The sequence below is a fragment of the Babylonia areolata genome, chromosome 31 (assembly GCF_041734735.1).
Source record: "Babylonia areolata isolate BAREFJ2019XMU chromosome 31, ASM4173473v1, whole genome shotgun sequence".
NCBI lineage: Eukaryota > Metazoa > Mollusca > Gastropoda > Neogastropoda > Buccinidae > Babylonia > Babylonia areolata.
The window spans coordinates 7,536,419-7,551,418 of NC_134906.1; the positions used below are offsets into that span (position 1 = coordinate 7,536,419).

The 15,000-nt window shown below is 41.1% G+C and overlaps 1 protein-coding gene across 8 annotated transcripts in view; it reads left to right on the forward strand.

The window, feature by feature from the left end:
- LOC143276220 (proto-oncogene vav-like) overlaps positions 1-15,000 on the forward strand; it is a 107,944-nt gene that overhangs the window by 2,112 nt on the left and 90,832 nt on the right. For all 8 annotated transcript variants that reach the window (XM_076580680.1, XM_076580681.1, XM_076580682.1 and 5 more), the window contains exons 3-5: positions 6,798-6,914; positions 8,384-8,439; positions 14,046-14,126. In XM_076580680.1, the coding sequence (XP_076436795.1) occupies positions 6,798-6,914; positions 8,384-8,439; positions 14,046-14,126 (254 nt within the window). The remainder of the gene's footprint in view (positions 1-6,797; positions 6,915-8,383; positions 8,440-14,045; positions 14,127-15,000) is intronic.

Genomic DNA, 15,000 nt, shown 5'->3' on the forward strand with positions numbered 1-15,000 from the left:
TGATGTTTTAAAGATTGTGTTGAAGCAGACTGTAGCTTATCCAACACTGTCAGCTGTAAAAACAGAATATGATTAAAGTTCTGAGGTTGCCATTGACTTTTGGAAGTTTCCAGGGAGAGTTCTGTGATCAAGTTGATTATGTGCATTTATCATTGTTGAATGTGTGCATAACATTAACAACAACAACAACAACAATAATAATAATAATATTGATAATAATGATAATATTTTTTTTTATAATTATAGTGCAATAATTCAAGTATAACTGTAAGAATGCTCTAAGGGATTTACAATCCAGTTCGTGAAGTGAAACAAGAAAGCATATAAAAAGTAGTAGAAACATAAAACAAAATCATTAACATTATAAAAACACAATGCATGAAACTCACAAAGTAGCATACTCTCAATACTAGCTACAACTGTTACACTCCAACACACACACACACACACACACACACACACACACACACACACGTGATTTGATGGCTGAGATAATAGCAATTTTCACTTAATATACATACATGTAAAAAGGAGCAAAAATGTAATTTCCATGCCATAGATTTTGTAAAACTTGTAAAATAATGTTTTGGATAGAAAAGGTAAAAGGGGTAAAAATCATTAGTCATTCTCCCTTTTGAACCACACCACCACAAACCATCTACCCACCCCCATTCTCTCGAATCACCCATCACTCACACACACTCACATTGCCATGGTCTGGGACAACAGCACTGTTTGAGTTATGACAAATTTTTTTTTTTTACAGAGATAAGTTTTGAGATTTGCTTTAAAGGTAGATAGATGGGTTGTTTTTCTGAGAGCAATAGGCAGAGAATTCCAAGTTGTTGGACCGAAAACAGAAAATGACATCTTTCCACAGGAGTTAAGGAAGTATCGGGGAACAGTTAGCTGGGAGGAGTCAAGAGATCTCAATGCTCTGTTTGGCAAGTATGGGTTAACAAGTTCAGAAAGATATGAGAGTGTGGTATCACAATTCAGGCACTGAAAGCATAGACAGGCAACATTATATTTAATTCTGGCTTGAACAGGCAACCAATGAAGTGTCCGCAGGAGAGCAGTGCACTCTCTCTCCTTGACTTTTTAAGGACGAGTCAAGCTGCACTATTCTGTATTTTCCAGAGCTTGTAAAGTTTATCATTGGGAAGGCCAGCTAAGAGAGAATTGCAATAATGTAGACGGGATAAAATGAATGCAACAGTAAGTTTTTTGGCAGCATCATACATGTGTCAGCTGGTGTGATTGTGTGTGCATGCATTTACGCATGTGTGTGCATTCTGTGTTCTGAGTCTCCCAGTTATTCTGCTGTAACTACCACTGAGAAACCCTTTTTGTGCCTATAAAGTTTAACCTATGTTCCTAAATTAATATCCCACACATTTCATTCTTTATCAAAACACCCAATCTTAAATTAAAAGTTGCACATTTCTCCAAAGTAACATTACAAATTCTTTAACAAATAGTAAAGAGTGGTAACTCTCTCCATTACACAAGGTACACAACTTCAAGTCGGTGATGCTTACGCTACCAATTCAGCTAACACACAGGTAAATAAAAGGTACATTGGAACAAACTCAGGCACTTCCTCAACTGTGTGCTAGCTGAATCGGTAGCGTAAGCATCACTGACTTGAAGTTGTGTACCTTGTGTAATGGAGAGAGTTACCACTCTTTACTATTTGTTAATCATTTCATCTCCTGGCCTCATTATTTGTTAATTAACATTACAAATTCATTTCAGGTTCAGAATCTGATTTCACAAAGACAGGTTTCTGAATGGTGTTTACTTCCCCTTGATCTGTTTATCTTTTGTTTTTGTTGTTTTGTCATGATAAACCAGGATTTATTATTACACATGATTTGATAGGCTAGTAAGTAGAGAACAACACTTGTTTTTAACTGAAAAAAAAAGGCTTCATTTTTTCCATCAGATCAGATTGCTTGAAAATATATTGGAGATTGGAGAAATGATGCTGAGGTTATTGATCTCAACTTCCTCATCCAACAGGTCAGGTCATTGATAAATGATCGATCAGAATCAAATGACGGTAATGATGAAGAGTAATGAATAGTAAGTATTTATATAATGCTGAATCTTGTGCAGAGAGAGATCAAAGCACTAACATACCAGTCATCCACATGCATGCAAAACTCTATTTCACAGACAGAAATAAAACTGTTAAATAGGTAAACAGAAAGCTGGGGAAGCTGTAGACAGTTTCAGTTTCAGTAGCTCAAGGAGGCGTCATTGCGTTCGGACAAATCCATATACGCTACACCACATCTGCCAAGCAGATGCCTGACCAGCGGCGTAGCCCAACGCGCTTAGTCAGGCCTTGAGAAAAAAAAAGGTGAATAAATATTATTATTATTACTACCTTTTTTTTCATATTATAATTATTATTTATTTATGTATTTATTTACTTATTTATGTACGCTTAGCTGTAGACAAGGAAGAGACAGGGGAGGGAGGAGTGAGGGTGGATGTGGGTGGTGGGATATTTTGGCAAGAGGCGAGTTTAACCCTTTCACCGCCCAGCTCGCATTTATGCACAGGCGTGGTAGAGGACCCATGTCACTGAAAGGTGACCATTCATTGGTCTGTTATCCATGAACCTACTGCTCTTAATGTTCGGTGGTAGGATAGGCCATATTTTCTGTACTTCGCAGGGGGAATCCCCAGCTATTCTTAGCCACTGTCTTTTCTGTGTTTATACCACAAGGGAATTTTGTACTCTAAACTGACTGGCGGTGAAAGGGTTAAAGGCCAGAGTTGAAAGAGCTGAGTACAGATACCTGCCAACTATTGACTGTTTGAATATGGGTATGCAGAAACAGGGGAGTTGCAGATGATGTAAATGGTTTAACACACTTAATAAAGGGGATAATAATAATACTGATACATGTAATGACAGGCATCATGGTTGAGCGGTTAGACCGAGTGCTTCATTATGAGGGTCCTTGGTTTGATCTGTCATGGACGGGCGCCATAGCCGAATGGTTAAAGTGTTGGACTTTCGAACTGAGGGTCTCGGGTTCGAATCACGGTGACGGCGCCTGGTGGGTGAAGGGTGGAGATTTTGACGATCTTCCAGGTCAACATATGTGCAGACCTGCCAGTGCCTGAACCCCCTTCGTGTGTATACGCAAGCAGAAGATCAAATATGCACGTTAAAGATCCTGTAATCCATGTCAGCGTTTGGTGGGTTATGGAAACAAGAACATACCCAGCATGCGCACCCCCAAAAACGGAGTATGGCTGCCTACATGGCGGGGTAAAAACGGTCATACACGTAAAAGCCCACTCGTACGCATACGAGTGAACGTGGGAGTTAAAGCCCACGAACGCAGAAGAAGAAGAAGATCTGTCATAGAATGAGTTTGAGATGGAGCAAGAGTTCACTGGATCAGTGATCAGGCTTCAGAACCCTACATGTGAAACCAATGGTCCAAAATGTAAACTGATTCCTACTATACTCCTAGTGGGGAAAATCATGGTAAAAAAAAAAAAAATGTCATGCAGAGCTCCAGAGTTAGTGTCAGTATTAGTGGATGGTTTGATGATAATGGTCTGCACTGGGACACATTGTGTTGTTTGTTGTTTTTTTGTTTGGTTGGTTTGTGTGTGTGTGTGTGTGTGTGTGTGTTTGTGAACCTTCTGTGCCGAGAGTGGTGTCAAAGTGGACATTTGTATCAATTAACTGGGTAAGCAATGAAAATTGAGTGTTGATTACATAACATAACAAATGACATATTCCATCTCCACAAAATAAAAGTTTTTGCAAACAGTAGAGGTGGCAGGAAAACATTTCTTTTGGTCCTTTCAACCATCAAATCAAATCAATCAAATCAAAATACTTGTTAATCCATGTGGAGATTGATTTGTACAATCACAGACTCATTATAATATATTAGTGAGATCCACCATAAAAAGGGATTGAAACAAGTCTAATTAAAAATATATATATATAAATAAAAAAAACACCCACAAGAACTGTCATTGAAAACTGTGACTAGCATCAACAAAAAGTGAAAATCCTGCTTCAGCAATTGAACCCTGAACTGATTGTTCTAATTTTAATCATTGTTATATATTACATATAATGATGAGTTACATAATTTTGCTTGAAACAACAACACAAAAAGACAGGTCTCTGTAATTGTAACTATATCAGTCACTGTTTATTTATTTATCTTTTTTTTATTTTTATAATACAACACAGTTTGATCAGAAGATAGTGAAAACTTTTTTCTTTCTTTTTTTTCTCCAAATTAATTGTTTTCCAATGTGTTCAACAAAACAAAGCAACCAACTGAAGACTCCCCCCCCCACCCCCCATCCCCCACCCACCCTTCTCTCACTCTGCTGTGATCCCTGTTCCATACTCTACAGAATTCTAGAGTGTGTGTCTCTCCCTGTTCCTGTGTCTGTGTGTGTGTGTGTATACATGTGTGTGTCTGTGTCTGTGTGTGTGTGTGCGCATATGCATGCTTGTGTATTCTTATGTTTGTAGTGTTTATATTATCAAAAGCAATGTTTTCTTTGTTCATTCATGTGTATACATGGTATACATGTGTTTTATTTTTCATGTAGATGTTTTAACTGATTAACCATGTAATGACTTAAGTTTTGGCAAGGTGAAATGTGCGTCCCTTGTTGTAGTATTTACAAACGTTTCTGTGTGAATTGAACATTCATGCCATCCCTCTGTCTCTGTCTGTCTCCTCATTTTTCTCTCCTCCGTTCTCTGTCTGTCTGTCTGTCTTACACACACACACACACACACACACACACACACACACCACACTCACTCACACACACACACACACACACACACACACACACACACACACACACACACACACACACACACACACACCACACACTCTCTCTCCCTCTCTCTCTCTCTCACACACAGACACACACACACACACACACACACACACACACACTCTCTCTCTCTCTCTCTCTCTCTCTCTCTCTCTCACACACACACACACACACACACACACACAACCAACACAGAGTCACACAGAAATAGAGATGAACACTCCTTTCAGTACTGAGAGGAAGAGAGAGAGAGAGAGGAGGAGGAGGGAGGGGGGCAGGAAGTGTATTATTAGACTATCTGTCTTGTGCTGTGCCCTTTCAAGCAGCAGTCTGTAAACCATCTTCCCCCCTTACTGGTATACACAGACAAGTGCCCCTCACTCCCTGCTTCCAGGGTGTGGACTGGGAGTCCACTTCCTCCCCTCTCTCTCTCCCCTCCCCTCTGTCTTGTGGGGCTGTCTCTCCCTCTAAGTATACGTAAGTGTGTGTGTGTGTGTGTGTATGTGTGTGTTGGGTGGAGAGAGTGTGTGCATGTGTATGGATATGAATGTATGAATGCGTTCGTTTTATTACTTTCTACGATGTTAATGATGATGGTGGTGATCATTCTTCGTTGTAGTAGCAGTGGATGTAGCAGTGTTAACAAATTTTTTTTTGTTTTTTTGTTTTTGTTTTGTCGTTATCGTTAATGTTGTTATTGTTATTGTTGTCACAAGGACAGATTGGAAGACTGGGCGGTGATTTTGGGGTGTATGGGTGGTTAGGAGGAGGGGGGTAATGGGGGGGGGGGGGGGGGGGGGGGGGTGGGTGGGGGGGGGGGGGGGGGGGGGGGGGGGGGGGGGGGGGGGGGGGGGGGGGGGGAGATTCACTTTTAGAGATGAGAGGCCAGTCTGGACTTGAAGCAGTCCAGTGACTGGGCTGTCACAACTTCCTGAGGCAGCTTGTTCCATTCTGGTATGGTCCTTGGGAAGAATGCCATCTGCCTGTACAGTGTTGTGCAGGAGGGAATGTCGTTGTGTGTTTGTGCCTGCTGTCTGTTCTGTGTGGCTGTGTCCTTCTGTTTGTTCTCTGTGTCTGTGTTTTTTTCTGTACCACTGCACAGTGGAGGTGTGGTCTAGTGGATAACCATCTGCTTAGGAAGCCAGAGACTCTTAATTAAGCGCATGGGTTTAAATTCTGCAGTCGGCAGTATTTTGTCCCCCCCCTCCCCTCTCCACTACATCTTGACAGGTGGTCATGCTGGTCGTTTGGATACAATGAAGAATTGAGGTCCTCTGTGTAGCATACACTCCACAGCACATGTAAAAGAACCCACAACAACAACAAAAGGTTTTGTTTACCCCTGTCAAAATTATATGGAAAAATCCACTTTAACTCTCTCCATACGAATGGCGAAAGAGACGACGTTAACAGTGTTTCACCCCAATTACCATCATCAAAATATTGCAAGCGGAAGGCTCTTATACTGAAGATGTGAATGTTGACAAAGAATACCACAATTCTGACGACAGAAGCTAAAGGTTGGGTCATTTAGACACCCACTGGACATCCGAGGGGTCTGTGTAGAGGAGAAGAGAGGACTGGCCGTACTGAGTGAGTTAATCTGAAAACATGCACACACGCTTGTAGGCAAAGAGAAACTGGTGGTGCTGCACTGGAGTGCTCAGCACACTGCCCCATGGACAGCAGCCTGAATTTCACATGGAGAAATCTGGTGTGTATGTGTGTGTGTGTGTGTGAGGGAAAGAGAGAGAGAGAGAGAGAGTAGGTGTTCCACCTACATGTGTAAAGGAAAATGATTATGCATAATGGGTGCCTGCACTGTGTGTGTATGTGTGAGAGAGAGACAGACAGACAGACAGACAGACAGAGAGTAGTTGTTCCACCTACATGTGTAAAGGAAAAATGACTGTGCATAATGGGTGCCTGCACTTTTGTGTCTGTGACAGTTTCTGGTGATGAAGAACATCCGCACCTTTCTACAGACCTGCTCCAAGACCTTTGGCTTGCCTGAAGGCAGCCTCTTCCAGCCCCTCGACCTCTTTGATGTCAAGGACTTCAAAAAGGTGATGCCTTGTTTCGCCTCACAGCAGCTCATCAACGTGCGACATCTTGATATTGCTCATGGGTGCCTGCACGCACACACGGCTCAGCCGCCGATATTTTCTCCCCCTCCACTAGACCTTGAGTGGTGGTCTGGACGCTAGTCATTTGGATGAGACGATAAACCAAGGTCCCGTGTGCAGCATGCATTTAGCGCACGTAAAAGAACCCACGGCAACAAAAGGGTTGTTCCTGGCAAAATTCTGTAGAAAAATCCACTTCGATAGGAAAAACAAATAAAACTACACGCAGGAAAAAAAAAGAAAAAAAAAAGGGTGGCGCTGTAGTGTAGCGACGCGCTCTCCCTGGGGAGAGCAGCCCGAATTTCACACAGAGAAATCTGATGTGATAAAAAGAATTACAAATACGAATACAAATGCACGCACACACAAAACACGCACAGAGATATTTTTGTGTAGATAGAGAGAGATTGTGATAGGCATATTTTGTTTGTAGATTTAATTGACATATTGATTGTAAAAATAAAGATGAAATAAAAAGAAAAACAGAATTAGATAGATTCACTAAGCCCACTTGTAAAATTGTGTACAAAGAGGGACAAGATTTAAGAAACTTCATGAAGCTCTAAAAGTTTTAAGTGATTTTATTAAATCTCTTATTACTACATGGTTACACAAAACAACTCAAAATTTTCAAGTTTTTTCATTAAATTACTGGTTACACAGTCAATGTGACATATAGATATATTGTGAGAGTAACTTTGATAAGTTACCTTCCATCCCTGAATTACCTCCCCTCTTTGTTTCTCTCTCTCTCTCTCTCTCTCTCTCTCTCTCTCTCTCTCTATGAGACACCATCTTTTCTTTTCAGACAAAAGATATAGCCTCTGTAATCAGGAGCTGGGATACCTTGTGTCTGAAATAAGTAGAAATGAGTAAGACTAAGAACATTCAGGCAATATAATATATATATATATATATATATATATATATATATATATATATATATATATATATATATATAATGGATACTTATATAGCACACTATCCAGAAATCTGCTCTAGGTGCTTTACAAAAACGCTTTTGTCAACATAAAACATTATATCTATGTTACATACACACACCAAAATGTGACTACACACACACACACACGCACGCACGCACGCACGCACTGCATACATACATTTTAACATACATGTGTATCTAACAGCTACCCTAACACATACGCACACATAGGCAGGCACAAACTTACATAAACACACTGTTTACATATGTTTGTGTCTTCATATATTTCTCATTGCTGTTTCTGGCTTCAGATTCAGAGTGGTCATGATCTATATTTATTTTTGCTGTTTCTGGCTTCCACAATCTGCCTGTAACTGTAAAGAGTGGTCATGATTTATATTTCACGTTGAATGTGTTTTATCAGCTGAATATGAATTGTTTCTAATTCCGACTCGCTAACTTTCAGGTTTTGGAAACCCTTTCCAACTTGTCGAAGACTGACATCGCCCAGAGAAAGTACAGGTGAGACTCTGGAATGGAAGACATGGGGGGGAGGGGGGTTATAGGGGGAGGGGGGGCTGAATTGAATTGAGAATTGTCAGGAAATAAACACAGTAAGAAAAAAAAAAAGTGGTGGGTGGGTTGGGAGATGTTATGATCATAAATTATGTTTTTATATACCTGCAGCGTGTGTTCATGTTTGATAATGTTACAACTTTTAGTTGACTGTGTTCACTGTTCAGAATTTATTATTGTTATTATTATGATATAACTGTTATTGTTGTTGTTATTGTTTGTGGTATTAGTATTGGTACTGTTTTATATCATGTGTGTCTTGATTTTGTTTTCATTTTCTGAGACTTTATTTTACTTTTTTTTTTTTTTTTTTTTTTTTCTTTCTTTCTTTTTCAAAGAGTTGTAAATCTGGCTTAATTCGAGACTTGGCCTCGTTCTACAACACTGGAGAATAGAAGAATGCATCCAATGAGATATATATGTTTATGTGGATAAAAGAAAGAAATGTTTTAATGATTGAGGGGAACACCTTGAATAGAATGGAGATGGAGTGGACTCACTCAGCAAACATGTGGATGCACCGTAGCCAAGTCAGTCAGGTGGGAAAGAGAAAACAGGACAGACAGACAGGTGGGAAAGAGAAGACAGGACAGACAGACAGGTGGGAAAGAGAAAACAGGACAGACAGAAGACAGGTGGGAAAGAGAAAACAGGACAGACAGACAGGTGGGAAAGACAGGACAGACAGACAGGTGGGAAAGACAAGACAGGACAGACAGACAGACAGGTGGGAAAGAGAAGACAGGACAGAAAGGTGGGAAAGACAAGACAGGACAGACAGACAGATAGGTGGGAAAGACAAGACAGGACAAACGGACAGGTGGGAAAGACAAGACAGACAGACAGGTGGGAAAGACAAGACAGGACAGACGGACATCTGGGAAAGAGAAGACAGGACAGATGGACAGGTGGGAAAGAGAAGACAGGACAGACAGACAGGTGGGAAAGAGAAGACAGGACAGACGGACAGGTGGGAAAGAGAAGACAGACAGACAGGTGGGAAAGAGAAGACAGACAGACAGGTGGGAAAGAGAAAACAGGACAGACAGACTGGTGGAAAAATAGAAGACAGGACAGACAGACAGGTGGGAAAGAGAAGACAGGACAGACGGACAGGTGGGAAAGAGAAGACAGGACAGACAGACAGGTGGGAAAGACAGGACAGACAAACAGGTGGGAAAGACAAGACAGGACAGACAGACAGGTGGGTTAAGAGAAAACAGGACAGACAGACAGGTGGGAAAGACAAGACAGGACAGACAGACAGACAGACAGGTGGAAAAATAGAAGACTGGACAGACAGACTGGTGGGAAAGACAAGACAGGACAGACAGACAGGTCGGAAAGAGAAGACAGGACGGACAGGTTGTGGAGTTCAGCTGACTGACTTCCTGCCCCTGCCTGTGGGCGTGTATAGATCTTTCAGCGCTGGTTCGGACAGCGGTGGTAGGGAATCCCCCCAAAGTGGTGAGGACAGCCGCCCCTATTACAATGATCTGGAGCGCTTGGCAACGTAAGTCACCCCCTCCCCTCCCCCTCCCTCTCCCTGCTGGTGCATGTGACCCCCTCCCCCCCAACCCCCACACGCACCCCCATCCCAAGCATTGCTCTACTCAGTAGAGAGTGGCGTGTGTGTGTGGTTGTTTTGGCATTGCTGGGCATCGTGGTCACCTGAGTCATCAGTCTGTGACTAACCAGCACCAGTGGGGGGTACCTGTGAACGAAGGAGACAGCATGGGGGGAGAGGAGTAGGTTCCTACGATGCACGTTTCCCCGTCGGCATTTTTTTGGACCGTTCTAATTTTTGTGTGTGTGTGAAGACAGGAACGTCACTAAAATATTTTGGTGTGAAGACTGGAACATGTGAAGACAGGAACGTCACTAAATTGTTTTTTTTGTGTGAAGACGTGAACATCACTAAATGTTTTGGTGTCAAGACAGGAAAGTCGCTATATTGTTTTGGTGTGAAGACAGGAACGTCACTAAATTGTTTTGGTGCGAAGACAGGAACGAACGCCACTGAATTGTTTTCGTGTGAAGACAGAAATGAAAGTCACTAAACTGTTTTGGTGTGAAGACAGAAATGACAGTCACTAAATTGTTTTTGTGTGAAGTCAGAAATGAAAGTCACAAAATTGTTTTGGTGTGAAAACAGAAATGAAGGTCACTAAATTGTTTTGGTGTGAAGACAGAAATGACAGTCACTAAATTGCTTTGATGATAAGACAGAAATGAAAGTCACTAAATTGTTTTTAGTGTAAAGACAAAAATGAAAGTCACTAAATTGTTTTGGTGTTAAGACAACAACGTCACTAAATTGTTTTGGTGTGAAGACAGAAATGAAAGTCACCAAATTGTTTTTAGTGTGAAGACAAAAATGAAAGTCACTAAATTGTTTTGGTGTTAAGACAGGAATGTTAACTAAACTGTTTTAGTGTGAAGTCAGAAATGAAAGTCACTAAATTGTTTTGGTGTGAAGACAGAAATGAAAGTCACTAAATTGTTTTGGTGTGAAGACAGAAATGAAAGTCACTAAATTGTTTTGGTGTAAAATGGCCCTGGGCTCCCACTGGGGTCCCACTGGGGTCCCCACTCGGCAAAGTTTGTGCGTGTTAGAGAAATGCGTCAATCCCTGTCACGTGTGTGTGTGTGTGCGAGTGTTTGCTAATTGTGTGTGTGTGTGTACATGCATGTGTGCATGAGTGTATGTGTGCATGTGTGTGTGTGTGTATGTGTGTGTGTTTGTGTGCATCATTGGTTTCTCCAATGCAAATGGGATGTCACGTTCAGCTTAGTCTTTTGTGAAGGACTATCACTCTCAAACTAGGAGGCAAGACTGCATTACTCTTAGTGCTGCAGCCTTGGGGGGGGGCTAGTTGGCCTTTGGGAGCCATCCCCAACACACTGACTGTCCAAACACCCTCTTGGCCGAGAGAGAGTGGGGATGTAACTTGGGCAAGACGCTCTCCACGATAATCCAATTCTAGCCCAAGTATTTGGGGACAGCAGTCAACTCCTCTGTTGTTCTGATGCTCATAGTTGAAAACAACTGACTGTCATACATACATAGATGAGAGAGAGAGAGAGAGAGAGAGAGGGAGAGAGATTTGGAGCAAGAAAGACAGGTGTCTCTGTTGCACACTGATCCACAGAGAGGGAGTGGAGGAATTTTTTTTGTTGTTTTTTTTGTTCTTTTTTTTTCTTTTTTAAGAATAATAATAATGGATACTTATATAGCACACTATCCAGAAATCTGCTCTAGGTGCTTTACAAAAGACGCTTTTGTCAACGTAAAACATTACATCAATGTTACATACACACACAACAAAATGTGACTACACACAGACACACACACAGACACACACAGACACACACAGACACACACACACACACACACACACACACACACACACACACACACACACACACACTGCATACATACATTTTAGCATACATGTGTATCTAACAGCTACCCTAACACATATGCACACATAGGCAGGCACAAACTTACATAAACACACGCACACACAATACACATTCATATGCATGCATGTAGTTATGTACACATACATATGTATACACACATAGTCAAGCACAGCTAATGCAAAGGAAGTGGACCTGCCACAGTTGAACTTATTGCTGAGGGAAAAGGTGAGTTTTGAGAGTTTTTTTTGGGGGGATACTTTTTCACATTTTAATCTTGAAACTAACTGATGAGTTAATGGAGAGTGCACTGTCAACTGGTCATGTTCAGGTGTGCCTTGTGAAGCTGCAGGTCTCAGTGTGTTGGTATTTTGTGTTGTGCTTAACACTTTGTTATCAGTGTACCTTGTTATTTTCATTACTCATTTTACCATTCAGCGTTCCAGGTTTGATGCACAGAACCCTTGTGTGTGTGTGTGTGTCTGTGTGTGTGTGTGTGTGTGTGTGTGTGTGTGTGTGTGTGTGTGCATCTTTTGTGTTAATTGTGAAAGTGATTGTTTCTTTCTGTCCTCAGGTCTTGTCAGTGTAGGCATGTGTGCATGAAGCAGAGAGAAACAGTCATGTGATATATTTGAATACTAACTTAGTAACTACATCTCAGCAGATTGGAGTGTGGAGAAAATAACAGGTCTGTTGTGTCTGTGTCTGTGTCTGTGTCTGGATAATGTCCTAATTTAGTATCATAGATTCTGGGACCTATTTTTAACATATTTTTGTTTGGTGGGTACTTCTTACAATGCAGGCATTTGATAAATGACATGTAGTGTGTAATCCAACCTTCTAATCTAGGATTAGGCTTCAGACTGACACGAAATGACTGGCATCACGAACACAAACTGACACGAAATAACTGGCATCATGAACACAAAATGACTGACACGAAATGACTGGCAGCATGAACACAAACTGACACGAAATAACTGGCAGCATGAACACAAACTGACACGAAATGACTGGCATCATGAACACAAACTGACACGAAATGACTGGCATCATGAACACAAACTAACATGAAATGACTGACACGAAATGGCTGGCATCATGAACACAAACTGACTGGCACCATGAACACAAACTGACATGAAATGGCTGGCATCATGAACACAAACTGACTGGCACCATGAACACAAACTGACACGAAATGACTGGCATCATGAACACAAACTGACACGAAATGACTGGCATCATGAACACAAACTGACACGAAATGACTGGCATCATGAACACAAACTGACACGGAATGACTGGCATCATGAACACAAACTGACACGAAATGACTGGCATCATGAACACAAACTGACACGAAATGACTGGCATCATGAACACAAACTGACACGAAATGACTGGCATCATGAACACAAACTGACACGAAATGACTGACACGAAATGACTGGCATCATGAACACAAACTGACACGAAATGACTGGCATCATGAACACAAACTGACACGAAATGACTGACACGAAATGACTGGCATCATGAACACAAACTGACACGAAATGACTGGCAGCATGAACACAAACTGACACGAAATGACTGGCAGCATGAACACAGACTGACACGAAATGACTGGCTCCGTGACCACAAAATGACTGACTCCATGAACACAAACTGACTCTTGTGGACGTGAGCCACTCTGTGTGCAGTTGTCAGTGCAGTTGTTCTGCCTGAAAGTGGCGGAAGCAACTCTCTGATGGGCACAAACTGAACGAGTGCGTCAATACCTTGAAAGATGGCTGCACAGTAGTTTCATGACTGAATCTATGATTTTCTCTCTCTCTCTCTCTCTCTCTCTCTCTCTCTCTCTCTCTCTCTATATATATATATATATATATATATATATATATATAGTACAGTCATCTTCAAAAATGGAGTTGACAACGGCAGAAAATGGACCAGAATGTTTACTGCTGGTAACATTGTTTCAAGAACGCTTGAGAACTGATGTTGAAGTGGGTCCCTGAATGTAAGATACTAAAAAATAAAAAATAGGATGTAAACTGTGGGTGTGTGTGTGTGTGTGACTAACGGAATGTTGGTGTTGTTGGCGGCGGTGGTGTGCTGTGTAGAGGTGGCTTTCCCCCTGACACCCGCTCCCATCACTATGACGACGATGAGGATATCTATGGCAACCTGCAGGAGCTGGCCATGTGAGTTAACTCCCCTTCACTGCTCTCTCTCTTGTCTCTTCATGGCTCTGTTTCGGGGGGTTTTTTCGGTTTTTTTTTTTTTCTCTCTCTCTTTTCTTTTTTTCCTCATTTTTTTTTATTGAGACCAGAATTTCCTGTATTGATGTTTTTGGTTGGTGTGTTTTTTTTTTGTTGTTTTTTTTTTTTTTATGCTGCATGATATGATGGGGGAAAAAAAAAAAAAAAAAAACAAAGAAAAAAACTTGTTGATTACATGTCTCATTTCTTTGGTTGAATAAAGTTTCATTTCATTTTGTTTTTGTTTTGTTTCTGGTGTTGTGTCAGTGTGTTGATTTCAGTTCTTGTGTTTCAGGGTCTCTCTCTGTTCTTGTGTCAATGTATGATAACTGTGGCTTCATTATTATTTTTTTTTTTTTTTTTTTTTTTTTTAAACACAGCCGTCTTTCACGCTCTCTGTCTCGTCTGTGTGTGTTTGTGTGTAACTCACTCAGTACGGCCAGTCCTCTCTTCTCCTCTACACAGACCCATCGGATGTCCAATGGGTGTCTAAATGACCCATCCTTTAGCTTCCATTGTCAGAATTGTGGTATTCTTTGTCAACATTCACCTCTTCAGTATAAGAGCCTTCCGCTTGCAATATTTTGATGATGGTAATTGGGGTGAAATGCCGTTCGTATGGAGAGAGTTAATGTATGATTGTTAATGTATGCACATAATGCATGCATGCATAATTATATATATATATATATATATATATGATTCATAATTGTGTGTTTGTGTTAGTGAGTGTATATTAAGAATGTCACTCATGAAAATATGAAGAAAAAAAAAGAGAATTAGAGTTGTTCACAAGGTGATGAGACCAGAACATTGA